This window comes from Prunus avium, chromosome 5 (assembly GCF_965620075.1).
Source record: "Prunus avium chromosome 5, drPruAviu1.hap1.1, whole genome shotgun sequence".
In the NCBI taxonomy this organism is placed as follows: Eukaryota; Viridiplantae; Streptophyta; class Magnoliopsida; order Rosales; family Rosaceae; genus Prunus; species Prunus avium.
Window position 1 is genome coordinate 20,535,730 of NC_142288.1, and position 22,292 is coordinate 20,558,021.

General features: G+C 38.6%; 4 protein-coding genes, 1 non-coding gene and 1 pseudogene across 6 annotated transcripts; 3 read left to right on the forward strand and 3 right to left on the reverse strand.

Moving 5' to 3' along the window:
- On the forward strand, window positions 1-809 carry LOC110773506 (blue copper protein 1a-like). Its single transcript, XM_021978033.2, has 2 exons — window positions 1-291; window positions 391-809. Exons 1-2 carry the CDS (start codon window positions 129-131, stop codon window positions 753-755), a joined length of 528 nt encoding a protein of 175 aa, XP_021833725.1. The 5' UTR covers window positions 1-128; the 3' UTR covers window positions 756-809.
- A 3,688-nt stretch (window positions 810-4,497) lies between these two features.
- LOC110773505 (protein serine/threonine kinase) lies at window positions 4,498-9,273 on the reverse strand. Of its 2 annotated transcripts, none has more exons than XM_021978032.2 (14): window positions 9,134-9,273; window positions 8,594-8,854; window positions 8,434-8,480; window positions 8,274-8,344; window positions 8,077-8,190; window positions 7,793-7,968; window positions 7,608-7,696; window positions 7,284-7,401; window positions 6,989-7,062; window positions 6,792-6,839; window positions 6,211-6,379; window positions 5,691-5,870; window positions 5,295-5,390; window positions 4,498-4,994 (listed from the first exon to the last, which is right to left on the reverse strand). In XM_021978032.2, the coding sequence occupies exons 2-14, from the start codon at window positions 8,675-8,677 to the stop codon at window positions 4,806-4,808; spliced, it is 1,455 nt and encodes a 484-aa protein (XP_021833724.1). In that variant the 5' UTR covers window positions 8,678-8,854; window positions 9,134-9,273; the 3' UTR covers window positions 4,498-4,805. The 2 variants fall into 2 exon arrangements, with proteins under 2 accessions (XP_021833724.1, XP_088109011.1); XM_088252885.1 differs by having other exon boundaries at window positions 5,283-5,390; window positions 9,134-9,269.
- A 445-nt stretch (window positions 9,274-9,718) lies between these two features.
- LOC110773507 (blue copper protein 1b-like) lies at window positions 9,719-10,736 on the forward strand. The gene is made up of 2 exons (XM_021978035.2): window positions 9,719-10,046; window positions 10,154-10,736. Exons 1-2 carry the CDS (start codon window positions 9,884-9,886, stop codon window positions 10,441-10,443), a joined length of 453 nt encoding a protein of 150 aa, XP_021833727.1. The 5' UTR covers window positions 9,719-9,883; the 3' UTR covers window positions 10,444-10,736.
- Window positions 10,737-11,999: 1,263 nt separating this feature from the next.
- LOC110773495 (Nucleotide-sugar transporter family protein) lies at window positions 12,000-13,695 on the reverse strand. Its single transcript, XM_021978019.2, has one exon. The coding sequence runs from the start codon at window positions 13,507-13,509 to the stop codon at window positions 12,424-12,426; it is 1,086 nt and encodes a 361-aa protein (XP_021833711.1). The 5' UTR covers window positions 13,510-13,695; the 3' UTR covers window positions 12,000-12,423.
- A 4,456-nt stretch (window positions 13,696-18,151) lies between these two features.
- TRNAV-AAC (transfer RNA valine (anticodon AAC)) lies at window positions 18,152-18,225 on the reverse strand. The gene has a single exon. It is a non-coding gene; the product is annotated as a tRNA-Val (tRNA).
- Window positions 18,226-18,309: 84 nt separating this feature from the next.
- Window positions 18,310-22,046, forward strand: LOC110773494 (subtilisin-like protease 4 pseudogene; annotated as a pseudogene).
- The last annotated feature ends 246 nt before the right edge of the window (window positions 22,047-22,292 follow it).

The window sequence follows — 22,292 nt, forward strand, 5'->3', positions numbered from 1 at the left end:
CAATTGAGCTCCTCCTTATCTCAAAACACATTCATTCCGACCCTAAAAAAGAAAAGCAAAATAACCAAATTCATATAAGAAAAAGAAAAGAAACTACCTACTCCCATACTAGCTAGTAGCTGCAATCAATGGCCTCTTCCAATCTCTACATCACCCTTGTCACTCTAGCAATTTTTGCCCCTTCAGTTTTGGCAACAGATTATGTCGTTGGTGACGATAAAGGTTGGACGATTAATTTCGATTACCAAGCTTGGGCTCAGGGAAAGTCGTTTTATGTTGGTGACAATCTTGGTAATTTAATTTTCCGTTGCCAAACTTAGCTTTTTTTTAATAAAATTATTTGTATGAGAACGAACTCAATATTTTCTTATGTGATTTGGTTTTATGCAGTTTTTAACTATCCAAAAGGTGCCCACACTGTTCTCAAAGTGAACGGCACTGGATTTCAACAATGTGCAGCTCCATTAGATAGTGTGCCATTAACAAGTGGAAAAGATGTGATCAACCTTGCAACCCCAGGGAGAAAATGGTACATTTGTGGTGTTGGCCAGCACTGTGAATTGGGGAACCAAAAGCTTCTTATAACTGTGCTGCCATCTCCATCTTCATCTGCTCCAAGTCCAAGCCCTAGCTCATGGCCTAGTGCCACAGCTGGGCCAGGCCCCAGTGCATCTGCAGCAACTACAACTGTTGGAACAAGATTTGCTTTGATGATGCTTCTTACTATTGGCTTTCTTGGGATGCTCATGGCTTGATGTTTTGGATCAGTATTTAATTAATTATTTACTTATTTTCCTGTTATTAGGTGTGAGTTTTAAGTTTTAACAGGTTATGTGATACTATTGTAAACATTATTATCTGGATTATTCTTCCATAATATTTATAATTTGAATCTTGGCCAAATGATACATTTATACGTAGCACATATCAAAATTCACTCTCTAAAGAGAAAGAAGCACATAATTGTATACAGCCAGTGACACCTAAAAATCTTCTTGACTCGTAAAAATTCAGTTTAAGCTCCATCACAAGTTGCAACAATATCTTTCCTTGCCAAATATATGTTGGTACCTGTGTGGCCAAAGAATGCTTTATTTGCCAACATGAACTGGGGATGGCGAAAACCTTGAAATTTAAGGCATAAAAGAGCCCTTGAAGTCCAACCATTTGCCATTTGGCAATCAAAACTACCATAATTTGCTCCACAAGAAATAAAAATTATTGGGCAATAAGTTTGGGCCCCTCATTTAAAACTCAATGACAAATATGAATGTAATTTTTTATTATTTGTATTATAGTATAGAAAGAATAAGAACATATGATAAAATGTATTTTTTTAAGTTGCAACAATAGAAATATCTAACCAATCAAGTTTCAATTTGTCATAAGTTTTTTCTTTGTTGATCTGAATGATGATACACTGGTAAAGATTTTAGTATTTAATGTCTCTAATGTTCAAGGATCAACAATTAATTCATGTTTTATAAGTATATGTTACAAAATTAATTTACTTTATAAAAACAAGAAATTTATTCAAGTAAATAAATTGTATACAAGGATTATTTATTAATTTTTTTATTGTTAAATTTTGAGTGTGGGGGCTCATTTTTCGTTTTCACCTCGAGTCTCGGAAAACTCAGGACTAATCCTATAAGCAAACCGCCATACTATAATGTGTAAACTTGACTGCCAAACTATGCAAATTGGTAAAGAAAGTACAAACATTCTACCAATTTTTGCCCCTTCGATTTTGGCAAGCGATTGTATCGTTGGTCAGGACAAAGGTTGGACTTTTAACTTTGATTACTAAGCTTGGGCTCGAAGCAAGCTGTTTCATGTTGGTGACAAACTTGGTAAATCAAGTATATACTTGTAGTTGTTTCTTCAAGTCTTTCAAATCATGACCAAAGCATGAAGCCGGCGAAGTTGAAAATTTGAGACAATAATTTTTGGGTGTTGATGTCTACAAATAACTTACTAGTTTACATAAAATCACCCAATACGACTTACAAGTCCTATAAGTCTCAAATTAATAATCAAATCATCTATATGCTAAGGCCAAACACTATAAATGGGCATGCATTTCAACTCATTTTGGCAAGCAATTGGATTGAGCTCATCACCATCTCAAATTCATAGAATCAAGAAGCTAACCAACTCAAAACTAGTTACAATGGCTTATTCCCAGCTCTTCACTATCTTTCCCATTCTAGCAATCCTTGCCCCTTCAACTTTGGCAAAAGATTATGTTGTTGGTGACAACAAAGGTTGGACTATTAACTTTGATTATCAAGCTTGGGCTCGGGGAAAGCTGTTCTATGTTGGTGACAGTCTTGGTAAATCAAGCTCTTCACATACATATATACTTGTTTTAATTCATTCAACGACAACTATCGTATCATGATATTTAAAGTCAAGATACTTTCAATTTGAATGCCACTAAATCAAATTATCATAATTAAAAATTCTGGTAATAACATATATATTTATACACCGTGAGTGTTTGGAAACTAATTCATGATTTTTCAATTTGGTTTATATATGCAGTTTTTTATTATCCAGGAGGAGTCCACAATGTGGTCAAAGTGAGTAGGATTGACTTCCATCAATGTGCAGCCTGCAAGTGGAAAGAATGTGATCAAGCCTGCAAGTGGAAAGGAACCAATAGATCTGCCAAAGGATGACCATATCGGCATAGATGCGTCAAAAATCATAGAACATCAAGGATCCGTGAAGCTTTCTCTTTCTCTTAGTCGGCTATTGTAAAGAAACTTAGGGAGAGTTTGGGATTGTTGTGCTATGAAAATAATTACTTTCAAATTTGTTGTAAGAGAAATCAGATGTCAATGAAAGCAGTTTGGCGTTTGGTAAACTTTATATTAAAAGTGATTTTGATACAAAAATCAATTTAAGAGTGTTTGGTAAATGTTTGTGTAAAATAACTGTGAGCTATGTATAATGACTAAAAATGATATGATGTTGAAATAATTTTTATACAAGTGTTTGGTATTATATATTTTTAAAAAAGTCATTATATATATATATATTTTTTAAAGTCTTACTTTTTTTTTGGCCAAAAACATTGTCACTTTCAAGTGTGCAAATTTTTTATTAAATATTTTTGTTGAGAGACCCTGGAAAAAAAAAAAAAGGACAATATTTCCCTCCTTACCTTCTATTGTGGCTTAACCACAAAGTGACATGTGTCATTTTTTTTTTTATTGTAAAAAAAAATTTCTTTTTCACTTTTACTGAACCCCTAGCTTTTAACCAAAAACAGAAAAAAAATAAAAAAAATTCCTCATTAATTTATTTTTTTTCACTTTGATTTTTCTCAACCATTTTAAAAATAATAATTTTCCTTCCTCAGTCAAAATTTTAAGTATTTGTGGCCCTTTCCAGCTCTAACTTTAATAATCCCTCTACAACCAAAGTTGCCATTGACAACATTTGTAGACATAGTTTCTTCATGGAGTTTTTTTCAATACGTCATCATGTTACCAAGTGGGAAAATAAAAACAATGGGATTTTTTTTTTCTTTTATGTTTTGGTAAAAAGCTATTGGTTCCTCAAACAGGTACTTAAGATGTCTCAGTTCTTCCTCAAACCAGAAGCATTCATCAGCTCCTCCGTGAATCCTAACTAACATGTCATTTGGGCTGTCGTAAATGGCAGACATTATTATTGGCAAAATCTTATCTAATTAGAAACCATGTTGAATCTTTGAAGATAGAAAAGCAAATTGAATTCACAAAATTTAGGTTTTCCATGATTTCTAGGCAAAAACAAACGCAACCAAAGCATTTGCGTTGCAAAAGGCATAATTTGGATGGCCGGAGCTATCTATTGGTGAAAATCAACCTAGTATTCACCAAATACTAGGCAGTGAGCCATTAACAAGTGGAAAGGATGTGATCAAGCCTGCAACCCCAGGAGAAAATAGTACATTTGTGGTGTTGCCATGCATTCTGCAGTTGGTGGCCAGAAGCTAGCTATAACTGTGCTTCCATCACCATTTGCTTCTAGCCCAAGCCCCACTGAGAATACACATAATTGAGTGACCTAATTGAGTGACCAAAGTGTAACTTGGGGTATAGTTGAGGGACCATTGCTGCGAATAACCCTATATAAAAAGATCCTCGTGATCTTGTATCAAGACAAGTATACCCGCGCGGCTATACTATTTTTAAATGAAAATATAAAAAACTGAGTATAGCTGGTCGGCTATACTAAAATACAAAATTTTTTAAAAATCGGGTATAGCCGTTCGGCTATACTATTATATTTTTAAAAAAAATATAAAGAACCAAACAATTTCTCATGAATGAGGGAGTTTTGAAATTTGTCCTGTGGAAAAACTGAAAATAGGGATATATGGATGTACACAAAAAGATAGATGTCTTTGTCCATCATCAATCAACAATTGATATAAAAGTATTACTAATTAGTGTATACATCTCCGAGTTGAGTCACAATATAATTCAAAAACTAAACGTCTGCAATAAAAACCGATCTAATAAAACTCACATTATAGAGGGCAAAATTTTATAATTAGATGTCACTTTAATTGAGAAATTGTGAAGACAACTAAAACCAAAGAAAGATTTCACATTGTACTTTACATGAATAGACGCGCGCCATAGCCGCTATAACAAGGATTTCATAATGTTATTATTTTGGACCTTGGGTACCACTGTACTAAGAGAACAAAATTTCATGTGATGCTACCAGCCTCTCTTTGGTATGCAACCAACTCCAATTGTTTATGGAAACATCTTGGTTTTTGCGGTGGGACTTCACATATTCTACCAGCTGCCTAATTGGCTCTGGACTTTGGAACTCTGAGAGGATCTACCGCCCTTGTCTTTGTAGGTATTTCTGGAGGCAAGATTCTTCCGTCTTCCGCGAGCTGCTGTTACGGCACGTCGTCTCACCTTGCTCAAGCGCTTTTCCAGCTCAGCATCATCGTCATTTGCAGCCTCATCATCTCCCTCCTGTGGAAACAAAACTACTATAAGGGCTTCCATTTTGTTATAGTGCTCATGTCGAATGACAGCACCAGGGAGGGGAGTCAAACAAAGGATAAAGTATCTAGCTACAGACCACTCCACATCTAACCCCAGTACCAAAAGGGAAGACAACTGCTATTAGAGCTGCATTATGGATCCACAAGCTCTTTACCCTTAAGGTTCTAAACAATTGACAGCAACTCCAAGGCCTAGATAAATCCTAACTTCAAGTCCGTGTCGGAAGCACAATATAAACACAATTTCAAAACCTACCTTGTCACTCACATCTTGAGATTCAGGTTTACTGCTTGGACCTACTTCACAGTTTCTTAGATTGTTCCCTACTCCTTCCTCTTCATGCTTTGAATTTAAAGTCTGACCCTGATGAATTACAACAAAATGTAAGTACCAAGTTACAATGTATGATGCAAGAATGCATATGCTATAGACACATACAATATGATTAAGCCGGATTAAGAACATAATCACCCAAATTGTACGAGTCAAAGACATTTTTTTATTACAGCCCAATTTGTTCTTATTATACAAACACAACATGCTTCTTTTTTACTCGGCAAATATATCGTCAGTTATGATTTCACTAATCTTCATTTTGTACTCAGATTGTGACTCAGATGAGTTCCATTTCTTGATGACGTCAATAGCAAGTGCAAAATGTACCTGATCTAGCAAATGCAATGAATCAACACCCTTTATGTTCGCTTCATTTAACACAGAGATGTGTGTGGCATCTTCGAAATCTTCATCATCAGAACTAGCATCCTCCTCAGAGATGTGTGTGCCATCTCCAGTACCTTCATCATCAGAACTAGCATCCTTCTCCAGACCTCCTTCAATGAACTGCATGCGACAATGAGATATTGAAGAACATTATTATAGTCATAGATGTCTATTATATGACAAGCAAACAAAAAAAGCATTTTTCGTTAAATGAAATTGATCACAAACAGTGGAGTATACTCTCAATATCCAAATGAAATATTTTTCCAAAAGGAGGGAACATATTCCATGCAAAAGTTTAAAAAAAAATCTAATATGGTGTGTGTTTTAAGCAACAGGAGATATAAAGGATACCCAACAGGCTACGCTATTCAATGATAGAACTATATGGATATGGCTCCACAAAGACACATGGAGGATGTGGCAATTGAATCTACCATGCTTCACGACAATATAATACCTTCTCAACGACTTCCTGATCCTTCTTAGTAAACCCACTAGCAGCAAGTTCCTTGTCCAGAAAAACAGCATCCTTGGCTATTGAAGAAAAACAAGGCCTACCACTTGAATCTGTATCTACCTCTGTTCCATCAATATCATCTGTGCATTCTTGAAAAGACATGTTGAACCTGAGAGAAAGAGAGGGTCATTCCCCAGGCACAATACCCAAACTCAGGAGTTATAAAGGATAAATGAAAAAGTAAGAAGCCAAAGCCATATACTAATTATCTAAAAATAAAAAATGATGAAATAAGAGATAATAAATATAGGCTTAATTAGTTTTTCAACATTTACTAAATATTTCACAATTCAGTGCATAGTATTCTTCAATGTATTGTTTTATATTCACTGTATATTATTAAGAAGATGGTGACAAATATCATACTGTATATTATTAATAAGATGGTGACAAATATCATATGTATGCATTCCATCAACCAAGGTTTGTGAGCCTTGAATGTTATAAGCATTCAGAAAGTGAAAAGCGATTGCTGATGAATTAAAGATTAATACTAGTTGATACGAAAAAAGAACGCTAACCTCTTTTTGAAAAACTTAAATACACATTCAACATCACGGTCAAAGTACCTGAAACATGGAAACGTCATAAAAATGAGAATATGATATTTGATTAACAAAATTTTCGGCACAGAAAACAAATCAAATCACTTCAGCAATCAGACGTTACAATAAACAGAACGGAAAAATGGCTGACATTTTTAAGAAGCAGTTCTTACATCTGTGCATTATGATGTGATACAGATACCATTTGTGGAAAATCAATCATGGTGACCCTCTCGTCGTCATCAATCTAAAAGAACCGAAATTGAAAAATAAATACAAGTTTACCAATGAGTTGAAAGAGCAAGCTAACAAGGCATTTGAAGCGCATATGTTAACTGAAATATTAATACAATCATATAGAAAAACTGTACCAAGTGAGAGCAGAGGAAAACATAATGACAAGATTATGAAACATAATGCAATTTGGAAGTTGGAAAGATGTAATATCAGACTGCCTGAAATGCTTACCATGATGTTAAATTCATTGAAGTCACAGTGAATTAAACCATGTTCGGCGAGGCGAACAACAAGTCCAATGATTGTTTCAAAAACCACCTCTGGATTTTGCAATTGCTTCACCTGCACACTGCATTGGACAGAAGTGAATTCCATAGCTCCATGAAGCAGCATGATCATCTATTTATTTCTAATCTTCTTTTTCTTAAGCATGTCAGCTCCAAAAGAAATGCACAAGGAAGGCATTATAGCTGCTAAAATCATTCCGTAACATGCCATTTCCAGGGTTTCTTATTCAATTATTTCAAACAGTAATTTTGTGAAGAAGAAGCTTACAATGGGTAGCCTTGTACTAATGACATAATGACACAATGCCTGTTACAATCCACAGCATTAGGAACAGGAAAACCATGCTCCTCTAAGGCCTGCCCAAGGAGAAGGAAAGGGTAAAGACAAAATCAACATGATAAACACAATACGGCAACACACAAAGATAAAAATGCCAAAAGCTAGAGGCAAACCTTCATAAAAGCAAATTCTTTGAGTGCTGCAAGGCGGGACAAGTAGAGCCAACTAAAACTGCTACGATGTTTTAAGTAATCACGCTTCGATTTAACAGCTCTGAAAGAAACTCTACCAAGCCTGTGTAACTTCATTGCCATCACGGTACCATCTTCCGTGGCCACCTCAAAGATATCTATTTAAAAACAAAAAAGAACTTCTATGAAGAATAATGACAATGGATAATAATAGGATTGGTAGGCACAAGCATGTGTTATATAAAACAAAAAGGAAACTAACATACCAGACTCTTTCCCTACACCAATTTGTCGACCAACGGACACAAAGACTCCACGGTTGACCAAAGTTTTGATTGCAAGAAAATCATAACCAAGGTAGGTGAGCCGAAACCCATCATCTATATTCACATAACAGCAAAGAACATAAGAGAAAATTCAAAACAAATATTATTGATTGTTAGAATCACAACAGCTGTCTTACATTTAGAAGAGTCATGATGCAAGAGCTTATGCTTGAGCAGATTCTTCAGAACTTTATAAGTTCCTCCATGCCTGTAAATTGGAGGATCATATCAGAATTACAGAAAAAGATGGGCATTTTCAAATTCAGCAACCAAAAAAATTCAAAACTATATACATACTTGAGCGAAGCTATGCGCTCCACCAGCTCACAGGGTACAATTTCATGCTGCAAGAAAATAAAAGGGAAAAGCTTTAAATTTAAGTAGATACATACTAAAGCTAAGCTATGCTGAGAAATTTATTGCATTTCAAAAACAAAAGAGCAGCAGAGGCTTTTACATTTCTCATTCCCATTTCCACAGCAGTTAGAACCCTAAAATCCTCTTTTGAGAGGTATCTCAACATGTTCACGTCCAGCTTCATTGTCTCTTGCCCCCCTTCACTATGAAAACCTCGTGGAGCTGCAGACGCAGTCGAGAAGAAGAGACCGCCGTATTTGTTACAAGTGGAGCAGATGCAGTATTTAGAGTTATGGTGGCTTTCTACTTCTTCCTTCTGGTGCTTTTGCCGCCGTTTCTTTTACAGTGAAAAACCTAGGCTCTGTCGAGAAGACGAGGCTGGGTATGATTAAATCAAGTTTTGAAATCCATACTTTGACCCCAAATGTTCTGTAATTTTCAAAACGAGTGCAAATATTTCCAAATAATTTCAAAATAGCCCCTATCCGTATCTTGACCGTATTAGAACCGTATTGGATACGAATGGACCTGGGTGGTGGTAAACGGGCTGATAGGCATGTGGGTTGGGCCTGTTTTTTCATGAGCTTCACCATGAAATTCAAGGATTTCAAATCAGAAAATTGAGTACAAAGAAACTGACCTTGTTGAAGTGCAAGGGAATGGGTGGCTCCGGATTTTCGCTCGCGACGACGGATTCGGAGGTGCTGTGGCGGCAACGATGGGAGGAAGAGGAAGCAGAACACGACGTCAGTGATGGAGGAAGCAAAACACGTTGAGAGATTTTTGGGGCTTCGAATGTGTTTTACTGTGGCTGCCTTTTTTTTTAATTTTAAAACCTTTTTTTTTTTTGGTTAAGTTAAATTTAAAAAGTAAAAGAAAATAGATATTTTAAAGTAAATTTTTTTGAACCCTAAACCCTCAACTCCCAACAACCTGAGTGACCCCACACTATTTATAATTTATAATTTGGTTTTGATTTCTTGGATGCTTTTTTCGGTATTATCCCTCTTAGAAAAAGGCTTTTTTGTTTTCTTTTTTTTTTGTTTTTGTCGGGCAATTTCAGAAATTGATATGGTAGGCCACGTGTAAATTCGTGGAAGTTTACTGGTCACACAAAGAATCCAATTTTTTTGAATAGCTCCAAGAAAATTGATGTTCTAATTCTAAAAGGGTATGCATCGTTTGTTTATTATCTTGTAACTTAACTATCAAATCCATTCGTATCATTCGGCAGCAGGCAATGCCGTCCGTTGGCAGTGGCACACCCAATGCTACACTAAGACTACCAAAACCCTATAAATTTCTCACCTTTTCAACTCATTTTACCAACCAAATCAAAACAACCACCTTCATAGAAAGAAAAAAAAACACATAACTAGGTCTAGTTGTGATGGCCTCTTCCCAGCTCTTCATCATCTTTGCCATTCTAGCAATTTCGGCCCCTTCAATTTTGGCAACAAATTATGTTGTCGGCGATGGCAAAGGGTGGACCATTAACTTCGACTACCTAGCTTGGGCACGGGGGAAGATGTTCTATGTTGGCGACAACCTTGGTAAATTTTTTTTTTAAAAAAATTAAGCTCATTTGATTTCGTTTTCTTTTTTAGAATAGTGTTCTGGGAACTCATCCAATATTTCTGTGGTCTTTGTTCTTGTGCAGTTTTTAACTATCCAAAAGGAGTCCACAATGTGTTCAAAGTGAATGGGACTGATTTCCAGCAATGTTCAGCTCCATTAGACAGTGTGCCATTAACCAGTGGACATGATGTGATCACCCTTGCAACCCCTGGAAGAAAATGGTACATTTGTGGTGTTGCCCAGCACTGTGCAATGGGTGGCCAGAAGCTTCTTATAACTGTGTTTCCATCGTCGTTTGCTCCGAGCCCCAGCCCCACCTGGGAAAACAGCAACCCTTCATGGTCTGCTCCTGCCCCCAGTCCCACCTGGTAAAAAAGCAGACCTTCCTGGGATGCTCAAAGCCCCCACCTGGGGCTACACCAACTAGAAGTGTCAACTTGGAGCAATACATGGGTGATCTGCGTTAAGCTTGGGGCCGCTAATCCTAGCGTCGTAACTGTTTTTCAGTAACACTGTGTTTGGGTAATTCATTTTCCAGTTATTAATAAGTGTGAGTTTTGCAATCTGTTTGTGATGCTACAAACGTTGGATGAATTGTTCTCCACATCATGTAATATTTGCATCTAATCGCAATCGAAGCACATTTCAGTCAAAAGAATTAAAACCCATCATCATCTTTCGCAAGAACAATAAATTGAAAATAGCTGCACCAAACAAGAAAGTTTCAACCACCAGGTGCACCTAGAGAGAGTAGTCCAGTGCAATTAGATTGCATGTCTTCATGTCTCACCTCTCCTTGATGCTGATAGGCTGCTTCCCAGTAAATGCCAAACCAGGGGATAAAACATAACCACATCACCATTGTCACCGACAACATGACACTTCAAACCAATGTTTTGCCATCCTCATCCAGAACAAGCAACTAGACCATATGGAGCATATGGATTGTTGCCACGCGGCAAATCAAATAGGCAAGCATATTCCCAACTAGATGGAGTTTCTAGGAATTGAATGATGGGCCAGGTTAAGGTGTGGCTGCTAATGGTACAGACAGGATAGATTTATCCATCAACAACTGCCTAGCAGGGTATCTAATTTCCACATCTCAAAGAGGAAAACTTGTAGGAAACTACATGAAATCTCTATCTTCCTGACTTTCCATGACAGAAACTCAGGATTTTACCTCCTATGTTGCTGAGTTCAACCAAAAATAACCTTTGAACTACATTAAAATAGAGTCAGACTAAGTTTAATGTAAACTCAATCACTTACTGACATCTTCTTAAGTGATAGAAATATGATCTCCAAGTCAAACTCAAAATCCTTCGCCAGAGTAGCAATAAGTCAAACAAGGAAACTAAATCTAGACACGAAACCAACTGGGTGTTTTGTGATCTAACTAACCGTCTTCCTGTTCTCATTGGTTTTCCTAATAAGCCAATACACATGAGAAGAAACAAAAGAGAAATATATTCTGATAGGTCGATGCTAATTGCGATATCATCAGCAAAGCAATATTGTTGCAATGATTTAAAGAAAATTAAACCTAGATTCTAAATAATTGTTAGCATCAGATGAAAAGGAAAATTTGGGTGAACAACGTGCAACAGCTACAAGATTCTAACATATCATGCCTATATCTGACATGTTATGTTATCAGATTGTCAAAAAGCTATTTCTTGAAGTTCGATTCCACATAATTACGATCTTAATACGTAATTAACCATCTTACATACACCCGGATAAACTCTATTCTTATGCTTTGTCTAGAATTGTTCCTTCTAAACCTAAAGTCCGAATAGTTGCATAACCATAACGAAACACTGAATGCAAAACAAACAAGCTAAACAATGCCGGAAACACGAAAACATACTTGCAAAGTACAAAAGAAATTAGCAAAACTTGCACATTGAAAGAGGGCCAAAGGAACAGAGAACATGTTTTTTAACAAATTGAATCTGGAAGAGGAATTTTTCCTCCCCATAAAATACTTGTATGTGTTCAATTCAAAATGCAGAGCATATCATATAAAGTTACACACAGGGTCAAGCGAAAGAGAAAAACTTACATATTCTCTTCTACCACCCACCCCCCTCTATCAACAACAATTAAACCTCAAAAGAGCAGAAAAAAAGAGCTCAACCTTTTCCAATTTCCCTCTTTCCCCACCATCCTATACACTCCAGTTCCAATTCCACTTCACCCTCTCCCTTACCATGCCATAAAAATCAAAACAATTAATTAACTAAAACACAAAACAAATTCGTACCCGAATCTTGAGGCAGTCAAAATGAATGATCATTTTTTTTTCTTTTTTGTGGTTTCAATTTCAATCTTTATTCTCTGTCTCTGTCAATGAGTTGTAACTTTGGACCTTTTCTTGGCCTCGCTGTAAAGCACCACCCCCATGATGGTCACCGCGAACCCGGTCATGCCCATGACCGTGACTGGGTTCCGGAATATCAACACCGAAACGACGGCCGCCACCGCCGCTTTGGCGTTGCCAAGCACCTGCAGAGTCAATGCACTGGTGTGCTTGGTCACCAAGAAGTTGGTCAAGTTGACCAAGTAAGCCACCGTGGCATTCCCGACCAGCAAGAAAACAATGAAAGGGTCGCTCCGGGCCTTCTCCACCGTCGCCGCCGCCACGTTGCCCTCGATGTACAGAGTGAAGGGCAGCAGAATGCAGGCCGCCATTGGAGCCATGTACAGAAGCAAGTTCATCGAGTGGAGCTTCTCAGCTTCGGAGGTGAGCAGGATTCCCTGAACGACGGATTTCAAAGCTCGTCCGGCGGTGGACCCCACACAGACTAAAAAGCCGAAGAGGTGGAATAGCGGCTCGCTGTTGCTGGCGACCACGATCCCGAAGACGACGGGGAGGAGGGCGCCGTAGACCTCGGCGGACTCTTTCTTGCAGGTGATGATGAAGGCGAAGATGGCGGTGAAGAAAGGCGTCGTTGCGCCGATGGCCTGGTTGAAGGAGACGGGGAGATAGCGGAGTGAGGTGTTGCCGCAGACGACGGAGAAGCAGAAGATGGCGCTGAGGGCGAGGATCTTGAAGAACTGGCGGCGGGAGAGGATGTGCTGACGTGGAACGAGCTCGAGGAGGTGGATGGCGACGTAGCTGTAGGCGGCGCAGGAGATCATGTGGAGCATGGTGAGGAAGATGGGGTAGCGGAAGCCGTAGAAGCTGAGGAGGTACTTGTTCAGGAGGAGGACGCCGATGTTGGAGAGGTACCAGGAGGCGATGATCGCCGCCGTAGACAGCGTCGGGGAGAGCAGCGATCCGACGGCGGAGGAGAACCCGTAGCTTGTGCCATTGCGGACGTCGCCAGTAGGCGTGGCTGGGATGTCCACGACCTGGTCCGGCGACGACGTCGTGTCCTGCAGCCGGGGGTTGCTCATACGACGCGTCGTCCATGTCTGTGCCTCCACCATCGAGAGCAAAATGGGAATTAAAAATTTTGAAGAGCCCAACAGTCGGAGACAGACTCTCGCGCTCTCTCTCTGGCTTAGATCTAAGAGGGTGGGGTTTTGGTTACTTTTGTTTTTGTGTGTGGGGATGGGATCAGACGGTGGGCATTCAGATTTGGGGGGAAGAGGGTGGGGTTGGGGCCGTCGGATTAGGATGAGGTATTAGATTTATAGGAAAATTCCTTGTGTTTGGAGTGTCGGTGTTGTGAATGGTGTAATGTGATTTTCTGGTCGCGGGTGACTCGGCTCTGACCGCTATTTTACTTTCTCTATTTTTTAACTATATATATGGCTAAAAAAAAAAGGGGAAAGGAGAGTAAAGACGCTGTTTGTTAGCGGTAAATCTTAGACGCTTCACAGTCAACAACAGTTACTGCGTGGGAGAACACGTGCATCGGAGCAGACGACTGCTGTTTGAATATTACCAGCCAATCACAATGCATTTATTGATTCCTCCATGATATTGGTTATTCCGAGTAGATAATATCTTTCAAAATCTTAGCAATTCAGAAAAATCATCAGACATTATCCAGTCAATAAACATATGAGATTTTTTCGGAATGGTGAATACTAGTTTCTCTTTGCTGTTTTTATATTGAAACTCTATAATTTTGGTATGTAATTGGTGTAAAATTAGTGTTTGACTTGGGAACGGGGATAATACTCAATTTGATTGTGCAAGATAGCCGTTTAACTTAAGAGTGTGGAATAATTACTCGATTTGATTGTTTGAGATCCTTGGTACATCACTATCATGATGGAATATTTGATTAGGGGCAATTGTGTCCATATGGACATCTTTAAGTTCACATAGCGACCTGTCGTTGGTGTGTGAATATTTTCTCCTTTTGTATTTTTTTTTTTTAATAACAAAGATAGGAAGATATATTAAATACAAATAGAGCAGTTTACATCTTGGGCTAGGCAATTAAACAGCCATTTAGGACAAACAATATCGCAACTAAGCATGCCACCACTACAAAAAGCATAAGCTGCCACTAAATGGGAAGCTTGGTTACATTTTCTCAGAGCATACATAAACTCCACTTGATAAAAATGTTGAGTCAAGCACTGAATATCAAATAGAATTCCTTCAATCTCCAAATCCATAGCAACCTCCTGATTGAGCATTTTGATCAAACTAAGTGAGTCTGATTCCACCGCCACCTTGTCAAACCCAAACTCCAAACTCCAAACACCGGGTTAAAGCTTCCCGTATCACCTCTGCCTCCACCATTAACGTAGAGACACATCACAATTCCCCATAGCCTCCCACACTTATGAAGCAGCCTATGCCATCTCAGAGCACCCACCCCACCCCCTCTTCCTGTTTGAGCCTCCCAATCCCCATCGCAATTGAGTTTGACCAAACTTGGGGGAGGGCTAGTCCAAACAGGATCAGAAGGATCACTCTGCTCCTGCATTTGTGTATGCTTTTCCACATGCACCTAATTGAATTCTCCCACCTGTTTCAATAGCAAGGCCACCACATCATAGGGATGTACCATCACCCCATTGAAAACCAACTCATTTCAACACTTCCAGATCACACATTACTGCTTCCAGACTCCTCTGTTCGTTGTTCCAAACATATGCGGCTAGGGTGGCCAAGACAGCCACGGACAAAATAGTACTTTGGAAGGAATTCGTACTTAAAGTCAATCCACCGAGAGCCCTCCCCTGGAAACACCACGAAGGTTCCCCGCATCAATGGCTCTCCCACGTCAAACCTGATATGAACCCTCAAAAATCTGCCTATGCAATCTACATCATTAGCCTAGTCCACCTCCAAAACCTGGCCTATCAGGGCCCCCACTTTCTTAGCCGCCATCATGATCATATTTAAAGGAGAAATATCATGTAGTTGGACCCAAAAAACACCCATATCCACAAGCACCGTCCTCGCGTCGGCTCCAGTACGAACTTCCGCTAGCAGAACCAATCCATCCCGAAAAGTCCATGGTTCCATATCTAAAATCCTCTGCTTATCATTCTGATTGGCAAATCTCACCAAAAAGCGACGCTCCCCGATCTCCTTTATAGATACCCCGTAGTTGCCTCGCCACAGTCTCATGAAAACACTCTCAAACGCCTCCCAATTAATAGACTTGTGAGTCACAACCCTATCCACCAACGTGAACTAAGAACCTTTCCATAAATCTCCAATATCCTCTTCCTCAAAGATTAGACTCATACGTTCTTTCTTTGACAAAAACAGATTCACCCCAAACTGTTTTTCAACCTCCTCCATGTCCAAAACCCCACAAGCAGAAAATGTATGTCACAGGCAATCTCACCGTAACCTTCCACCCTACGTAAGAATTCACCCTCGACAGTTAGCACGGAGCAAAACAAGTCATTGTGGCAAGAAACAATGGGAAAATAGCAGAAACCCTCTCAGTATAGCCATCGTCGCAAGTCCAACCTCCCTATAGGAAACCCTAACTCTACCTCTCCTTTCGAGAGACGCGAAAATTACCATTTGTTTTGGGTGGATGCAGTTTTATGAGTATTGCACCTAATTGACGTACCTATTTTTTCTCCCTATGTATTTTATATGATGTAATTACGACGATACGTTTTCTATAATAGAACTATTTATCAAGGTTACTTATCTTGAAATTATGTCTAGATAGAAAAAATTAACCAAAAAGTATGAAATAATATATCTTACTTTGAATATGGAAGGAAATTAATTAATTTCTAAAACCCGCCTTTTTTCACATGCTGCCATTGTAGTGTTCCTGGGATAGGAATTCAGATAAGTCAATATTACCCTTCTTTTCCCATTACTAAATAATATATTTATCTTATCTTGTTATCTGAATAACTTATAAGAATTATCCATAGTATAAGAACCAATTAGAAAATGATAAGTGGCTAATTTTGATTTTTTCCCTCCAAATAGACTCTATGGGTTTTTGTATAATATGTCATGTTAGAATGAGCTTATTTGTGGAAAGCCATAAAATAAAGAGTTATTTACACTAACATCCCTTGAGGTTTTCTGTATTTTCACAAATCCCTCGAGGTTACAGAAATTACACGAACACCCCCTGAGGTTTCAAATTGTTTTCACAAAACCCATTTTCATTGGTTTTCCGTCCAAAGATTGATGACATTTCTCCAAATGACAAAGTTAGCCTTTGAGATTAGCTTGCACACACATTCATTGAGGTTAATTTTGTCATTTGCATAAGTTTTTATTTGTAAAATCATCAAGTTTTGGATGAACAATCAATGAAAAGTGGTTTTGTGAAGACAATTTGAAATCTCAGGAGGTGTTCGTGTAATTTCTGAAACTTAAAAGAGTTTTGTGAAAGCATCAAAAACCTCAAAGGGGTATTAGTGTAAATAACTCTGAAATAAAATAGAGAAACTAAATACCACATGTGTAGTTTTAATTAAGCAAGCAACATGTGTAGTTTTAAAGCAAAGAGTAAAATCTATGATGGTGGCGCATGCATTCCTTCACCAAACATTTTTACAAGACCGCTACCAAGCAACCTCAATATCCTTGCTCCAAAATATGCAATGGGAAGACCATTTTGGCCTCCATAAAATAAAATAAAAAACCATATTTATCGGGATGGTTCAACAAGAGCTTCTTTTGCTATACCTCCATTTATGTCCTCCTCCTACCCATGGCTCTGGATCCATGCTTTTCCTAGAATCCAAACTAAACAAATTTGTTTGAACCAAAATTGACTTAGGTCAATTCAATGGCTTTAAAAAGGAACAAAATAATTTGGACAATAACTTTTTCAATCCAAAAGGAAGGAATTAGGTTGCAGCTGCGGAGTAGCTAAGAGCATCTCCATGAGAGTCTCCAAATTTTAGCTAAATTCTATAATAATAAAAATAGCTAAAAAGTCATCATAACAAACTACTTAATAGGTGTTTCCTCCAACATTTTATTATTTTTCTCTCTTTTTCTCTCTTGTAATTCAAATATATTAAAAGGAAAAGTAGAAAACCAATCTCATCAACATCCCGAATCTCTCTCTCTCTCTCTCTCTCAAGAAAACTCTGTTGAAGATGCTCTAATAACCAAAACATGGTTACAAAGTCCATATTAGAAACAGCCTTTGCATCCATTTCTCACGTGGGTAACTTGCTAAGTAGGATTAGGTGAGGTGCATTAAATGCTACTCATAATTTACGTCCAAAGCAAGATCAAATCCTGCTTAAATTGTTTGGTATATTTAGCTTATTTTCATATTTTCAAAGCCAATATGTGGCTGCTTAATTTGAGCAAGAAAAGATGGAAGGTTGTTGTTCCCTAGCACCTAAGCTATTTCTCTTGATGTCATTTGGCTAGTAAAGGGCACTATATCATCAAAAAATGAAGACGTAAACATGGACAATCTCCCTCTCAAATAAATTTCAGACCTGATCAACTTGGTCTCAAGCTTCTCAAACAATCTTCCTGCTTCACTCTTTGGTTTCCAGTCAAAAACTCTTGTGAAATCCCTTGTTTATTTGCTCTGCTTTCTTCTTTAGTTGGTACGATATGCATCTCACATTATTGCATTTAAAAAAATAAAAATAAAAATTCTAGACTCCAGCTTGAGAAATGGACAGAAATTTAAAAAAAATTGTACAATGGCTTCGCCCGGGTTCGAACCGGAGACCTTCAGTGTGTTAGACTGACGTGATAACCAACTACACCACGAAACCCTGTTGTCAATGTCATCACAATTATTTTACTAATAATAAAGCATTTACCGCAAGTGCTTTAATCATTTCCAGGCCATTTTTACCTTCATTGTTTGAAAATTGAAACCTTGGACCGCCTGAAGAGAAAACTTTTTCTGGGTTTCATTGTATTGTACTCTTTCGTTAATTACTACTCTACTCTGAGTCAGTGGTAATTCCAGCATTTTCCCCTCATTGGTAACTATTTTCCAATGATTATAATCTGCTTGAAAGTTGAAGCATCGAAGGCAAAGGCACAAGATTGCTGCAGTGGGGGAGGACACTGTTTTCAGAAATTTTAAGGTGCAATGTTCTTTTTGAATAAATTTTTTATATTGCCTTCATGTTGATTCAGATTTTAATTTTGATGGGGTTTCTTGCTTTTTCAAATTTATATGTTTGAGCTTCTTTCTTTTGGGGTGCTTATTAATGGGGAGCATGATGCACAAATGGTTCAAGTTAGTGATCAACCCTTCAAGAAAAAAATTTCTTTTACAAGTTTGTTCCTCTCAGAGTGAAGATTTGGCCAAAACAATTTTATTATTATTATTTTTTTTTTGCTTTTTCTGAGGATTAGTTTATTAAAAACCACCAATTCTGCTATTCTACCATGATTTTTCATTGCTATGATTGTTCTCCGGACCCCTCATCTTCCTCCACCTCCAAAACCCTTCTAGTAATTCCCCCAATGGTTAATTTAGAAGTACTGAGTGGTGGATTGTTCATCACTTGGAATGTAGAACAGTAACTTTTGGCTGAAGTCAAAACTTTGAGCTAATTACTATAAGTTTGCATGGTGCTTTTGGCAAAAACCATCACTCTCATAAGAACTTCCTTCAATGAATTGGCAAGGATTTGACCTTAAACCTTGGGAGAAATGAAAAGGTATTGTTCCTTAGAAGAGCAGAAGGTATGGTCCAATAGAAACCACTGTAATAGATTTGAGCATTTGAAGGGGTACGTGAAGAGAATGCAGTATTTTTAAGAAATAGAAAACTAATGAATAAACTAAAACTGTGATTAAGCAGGCCATATTAATCCATGGACCAAAATCTATAAATAAACTACATGCCGAAACAAATCGACAAATAAACCATTCATCTACAATTAATAATCCCAAAACCTGTCTCTTGAAGCATCAAAACTTTATTCATTCAACTTTAAACAATGTAAACCTTGCCAGCCTGTTTTACAAGTCCAAACTGCAGACAATGAAAGCCCTCTCTACTATATACAGGCATGAGGTTTGCAATGGTAATTCTTCAAACCTTCAAGCAATACTGAGTGAAAAGAAGAACAATATGTGTGGAGTGTTGCCAATTATGAAGTTCACGTTGCTTTTTACCATAGCTTTCATGTTTCATGTCTCTTTAGCTCAAGAAGGAGAAGTTGCTTCACTGAGCCAAAACAACCTCCAGACAAACATTGTCTATGTCCACAAGCCAGAGGGTCTGCATTCTATGCAATCAGAAAGTTTGCACAGGTGGTATCAGTCACTTTTGCCTGTCACCACTGCAAGCACCGAGCACCAGCAGCAACGGTTGCTTTACTCATACCGGCATGTGGTTACTGGGTTTGCAGCAAGACTGACAGCAGAGGAAGTGAAAGCCATGGAGAAGAAAGAAGAGGTTCTTTCTATTCATAACGAGACGAATTTTTTTTTTGCAAACAACTCATAGTCCTGGATTTCTGGGCCTGCACCCGGAGAAGGGGTTCTGGAAAGAATCAAATTTCGGCAAGGGTGTAATTATTGGTGTTATGGACACCTGCGGGTTACCAGATCATCCTTCGTTTCGGGACGAAGGATTGCCTCCTCCACCAGATAGATGGAAAGGCAGGTGTGACTTCAACCAGACAGCTAATCACACATTCGTCTGCAACAACAAGATCATTGGTGCAAGAAGTTTCCAAGTCTATGACAACCTTTTACAGACTTCTCTAGTGCTCAACCAGTTGATGAGATAGGCCATGGCACTCATACTGCTAGCACGGCTGCTGGGAATTTTGTGAGAGGTGCCAATCTATATAACAATGCCAATGGCACGGCTTCTGGCGTAGCGCCTCATGCTCACTTGGCAACTTACCAGGTCTGCTCTCTTTATGAATGTTCAAGTACTGATGTCCTTGCAGGGTTTGATGCTGCAGTCGAGGATGGTGTCGATGTGATTTCCATCTCCATGACCTCTCTAAATTTCGGTCAACTGTTTGAAGACAGTATTGCATTGGCTGCTTTCAGTGCAATGTGAAGAGGAATTTTTGTGGTTTGTTCGGCTGGGAATTCTGGCCCATCCTCCAATAGTGTATATAATGCTGCTCCTTGGATTCTCACTGTAGGAGCAAGCACCATTGATAGAAGCATAATAGCAACAGCTAGACTTGGAAATGGGGATGAATTTGATGGGGAGTCAATTTTTCAGCCTAATTCTACTAAAGGGTTAAACTCCAAATACTTTGGTTCAACCAGGCATTAATGGTCAAATGCTTACTCAAAACTGTAACAATGGGTCACTGAAAGATATTAATGTGAAAGGAGAAGTAGTTTTCTGTGAGAGAGGTATGGAAATAAGTAGACTGGATCAAGGAAAAGTAGTGAAAGCTGCAGGTGGAGCCGCCACGCTTCTTGTGAACCAAGAACAGGAAGGCTTTACTACCTACACTGACCCTCATGTTCTTCCTGCATCCCATTTGAGTTATGCTGCATGCCTGAACATCAAGCACTATATAAACACAACCTCTAAACCGATAGCCACAGTCAAATTCAAAGGAACTGTAATTGGAAACTCATCTGCTCCCATGGCGGCTTCCTTCTCCTCTAGGGGACCAAGCTCCATATGTCCCGGGATTTTGAAGCCTGACATTATTGGACTGGTAGTGAGCATTCTAGCAGCCTCACCTTTCCCTACTGACAAGAGGAAATTGAATTCGAAATCAAACTTCAATGTGATGTCAGGTACCTCAATGTCATGCCCTCACCTGAGTGGCATTGCAGCTTTGCTAAAGAGTTCCCACCCTGACTGGTCACCTGCTGCTATTAAGTCTGCAATCATGACTACAGCTGAGGTTGTAAACCAGAAAGGCCAGCCAATCACTGATGAAACACTCCAGCCAGCCAGTGTCTTTGCCATTGGCACAGGCCATCCAAACCCATCAAAGGCAAATGATCTGGGCCTTGTATATGACATCAAACCCCTTGATTACATACCTTACTTGTGTGGTAAGAATTACACTGACAGACATGTTGGGGTTCTGTTGCAAGGCAAGGTGAACTGCTCTTTGGAAAAACCCATACCTGAAGCTCAACTAAATTATCCTTCATTTTCCGTTGTATTGGGGCTCACTCCTCAGACTTATACAAGAGAGGTAACAGACGTTGGCAAGGCTGATTCTTCATATGCTATAAAGGTTGCTCCACCCCAAGGAATCAGTGTCAGCATCAAGCCTAAACTTATTACATTCTCAGAGGTGAATCAGAAGGCAAAATACGCGGTTACTTTTAGACGAAGCAAGGGTGGAGGAAAATCAGGTAAAACTCCACTAGTTGTTCAGTATGCTGAGGGATCTCTGACATGGGTTTCTGATCAATATTCAGTTAGGAGCCCAATAGCTGTCAAATTACCATTAGAATGAAGGAATTGCTAGAACCTGATGGAACCATGGAAAGTCCCCTTTATCTCTTGTACTAGTCTAGTTGGTTTTGTCACCCTCAATATCTATCTTATAGCATTTTACTATCAATCTGTATTTCTTTTTTCCTTACAACGAACCTCCTCTATTTGTCGGAATAAAAGAAAAAGTTTACTGAAGCAGACTGCATTTAGCTCTTATATTCAAGTGGAAGCAGTTTTCTAGTAATTCTCTAGTAACAACATGTCATATGTTATTAGTTTTTTTTTTAATGATTCATGTTCTTTACACCAGACATGTTTTAACTGGACAATACCTGCAACGTGGCAGGGCACTCCTTCCCAAGTTTTTGTCCTTGAAATGGTGCTATATTCCGTTGTGATTGTTCCACCTGCATAAAGGGTCTGATACGTTTTGGCCTGAAG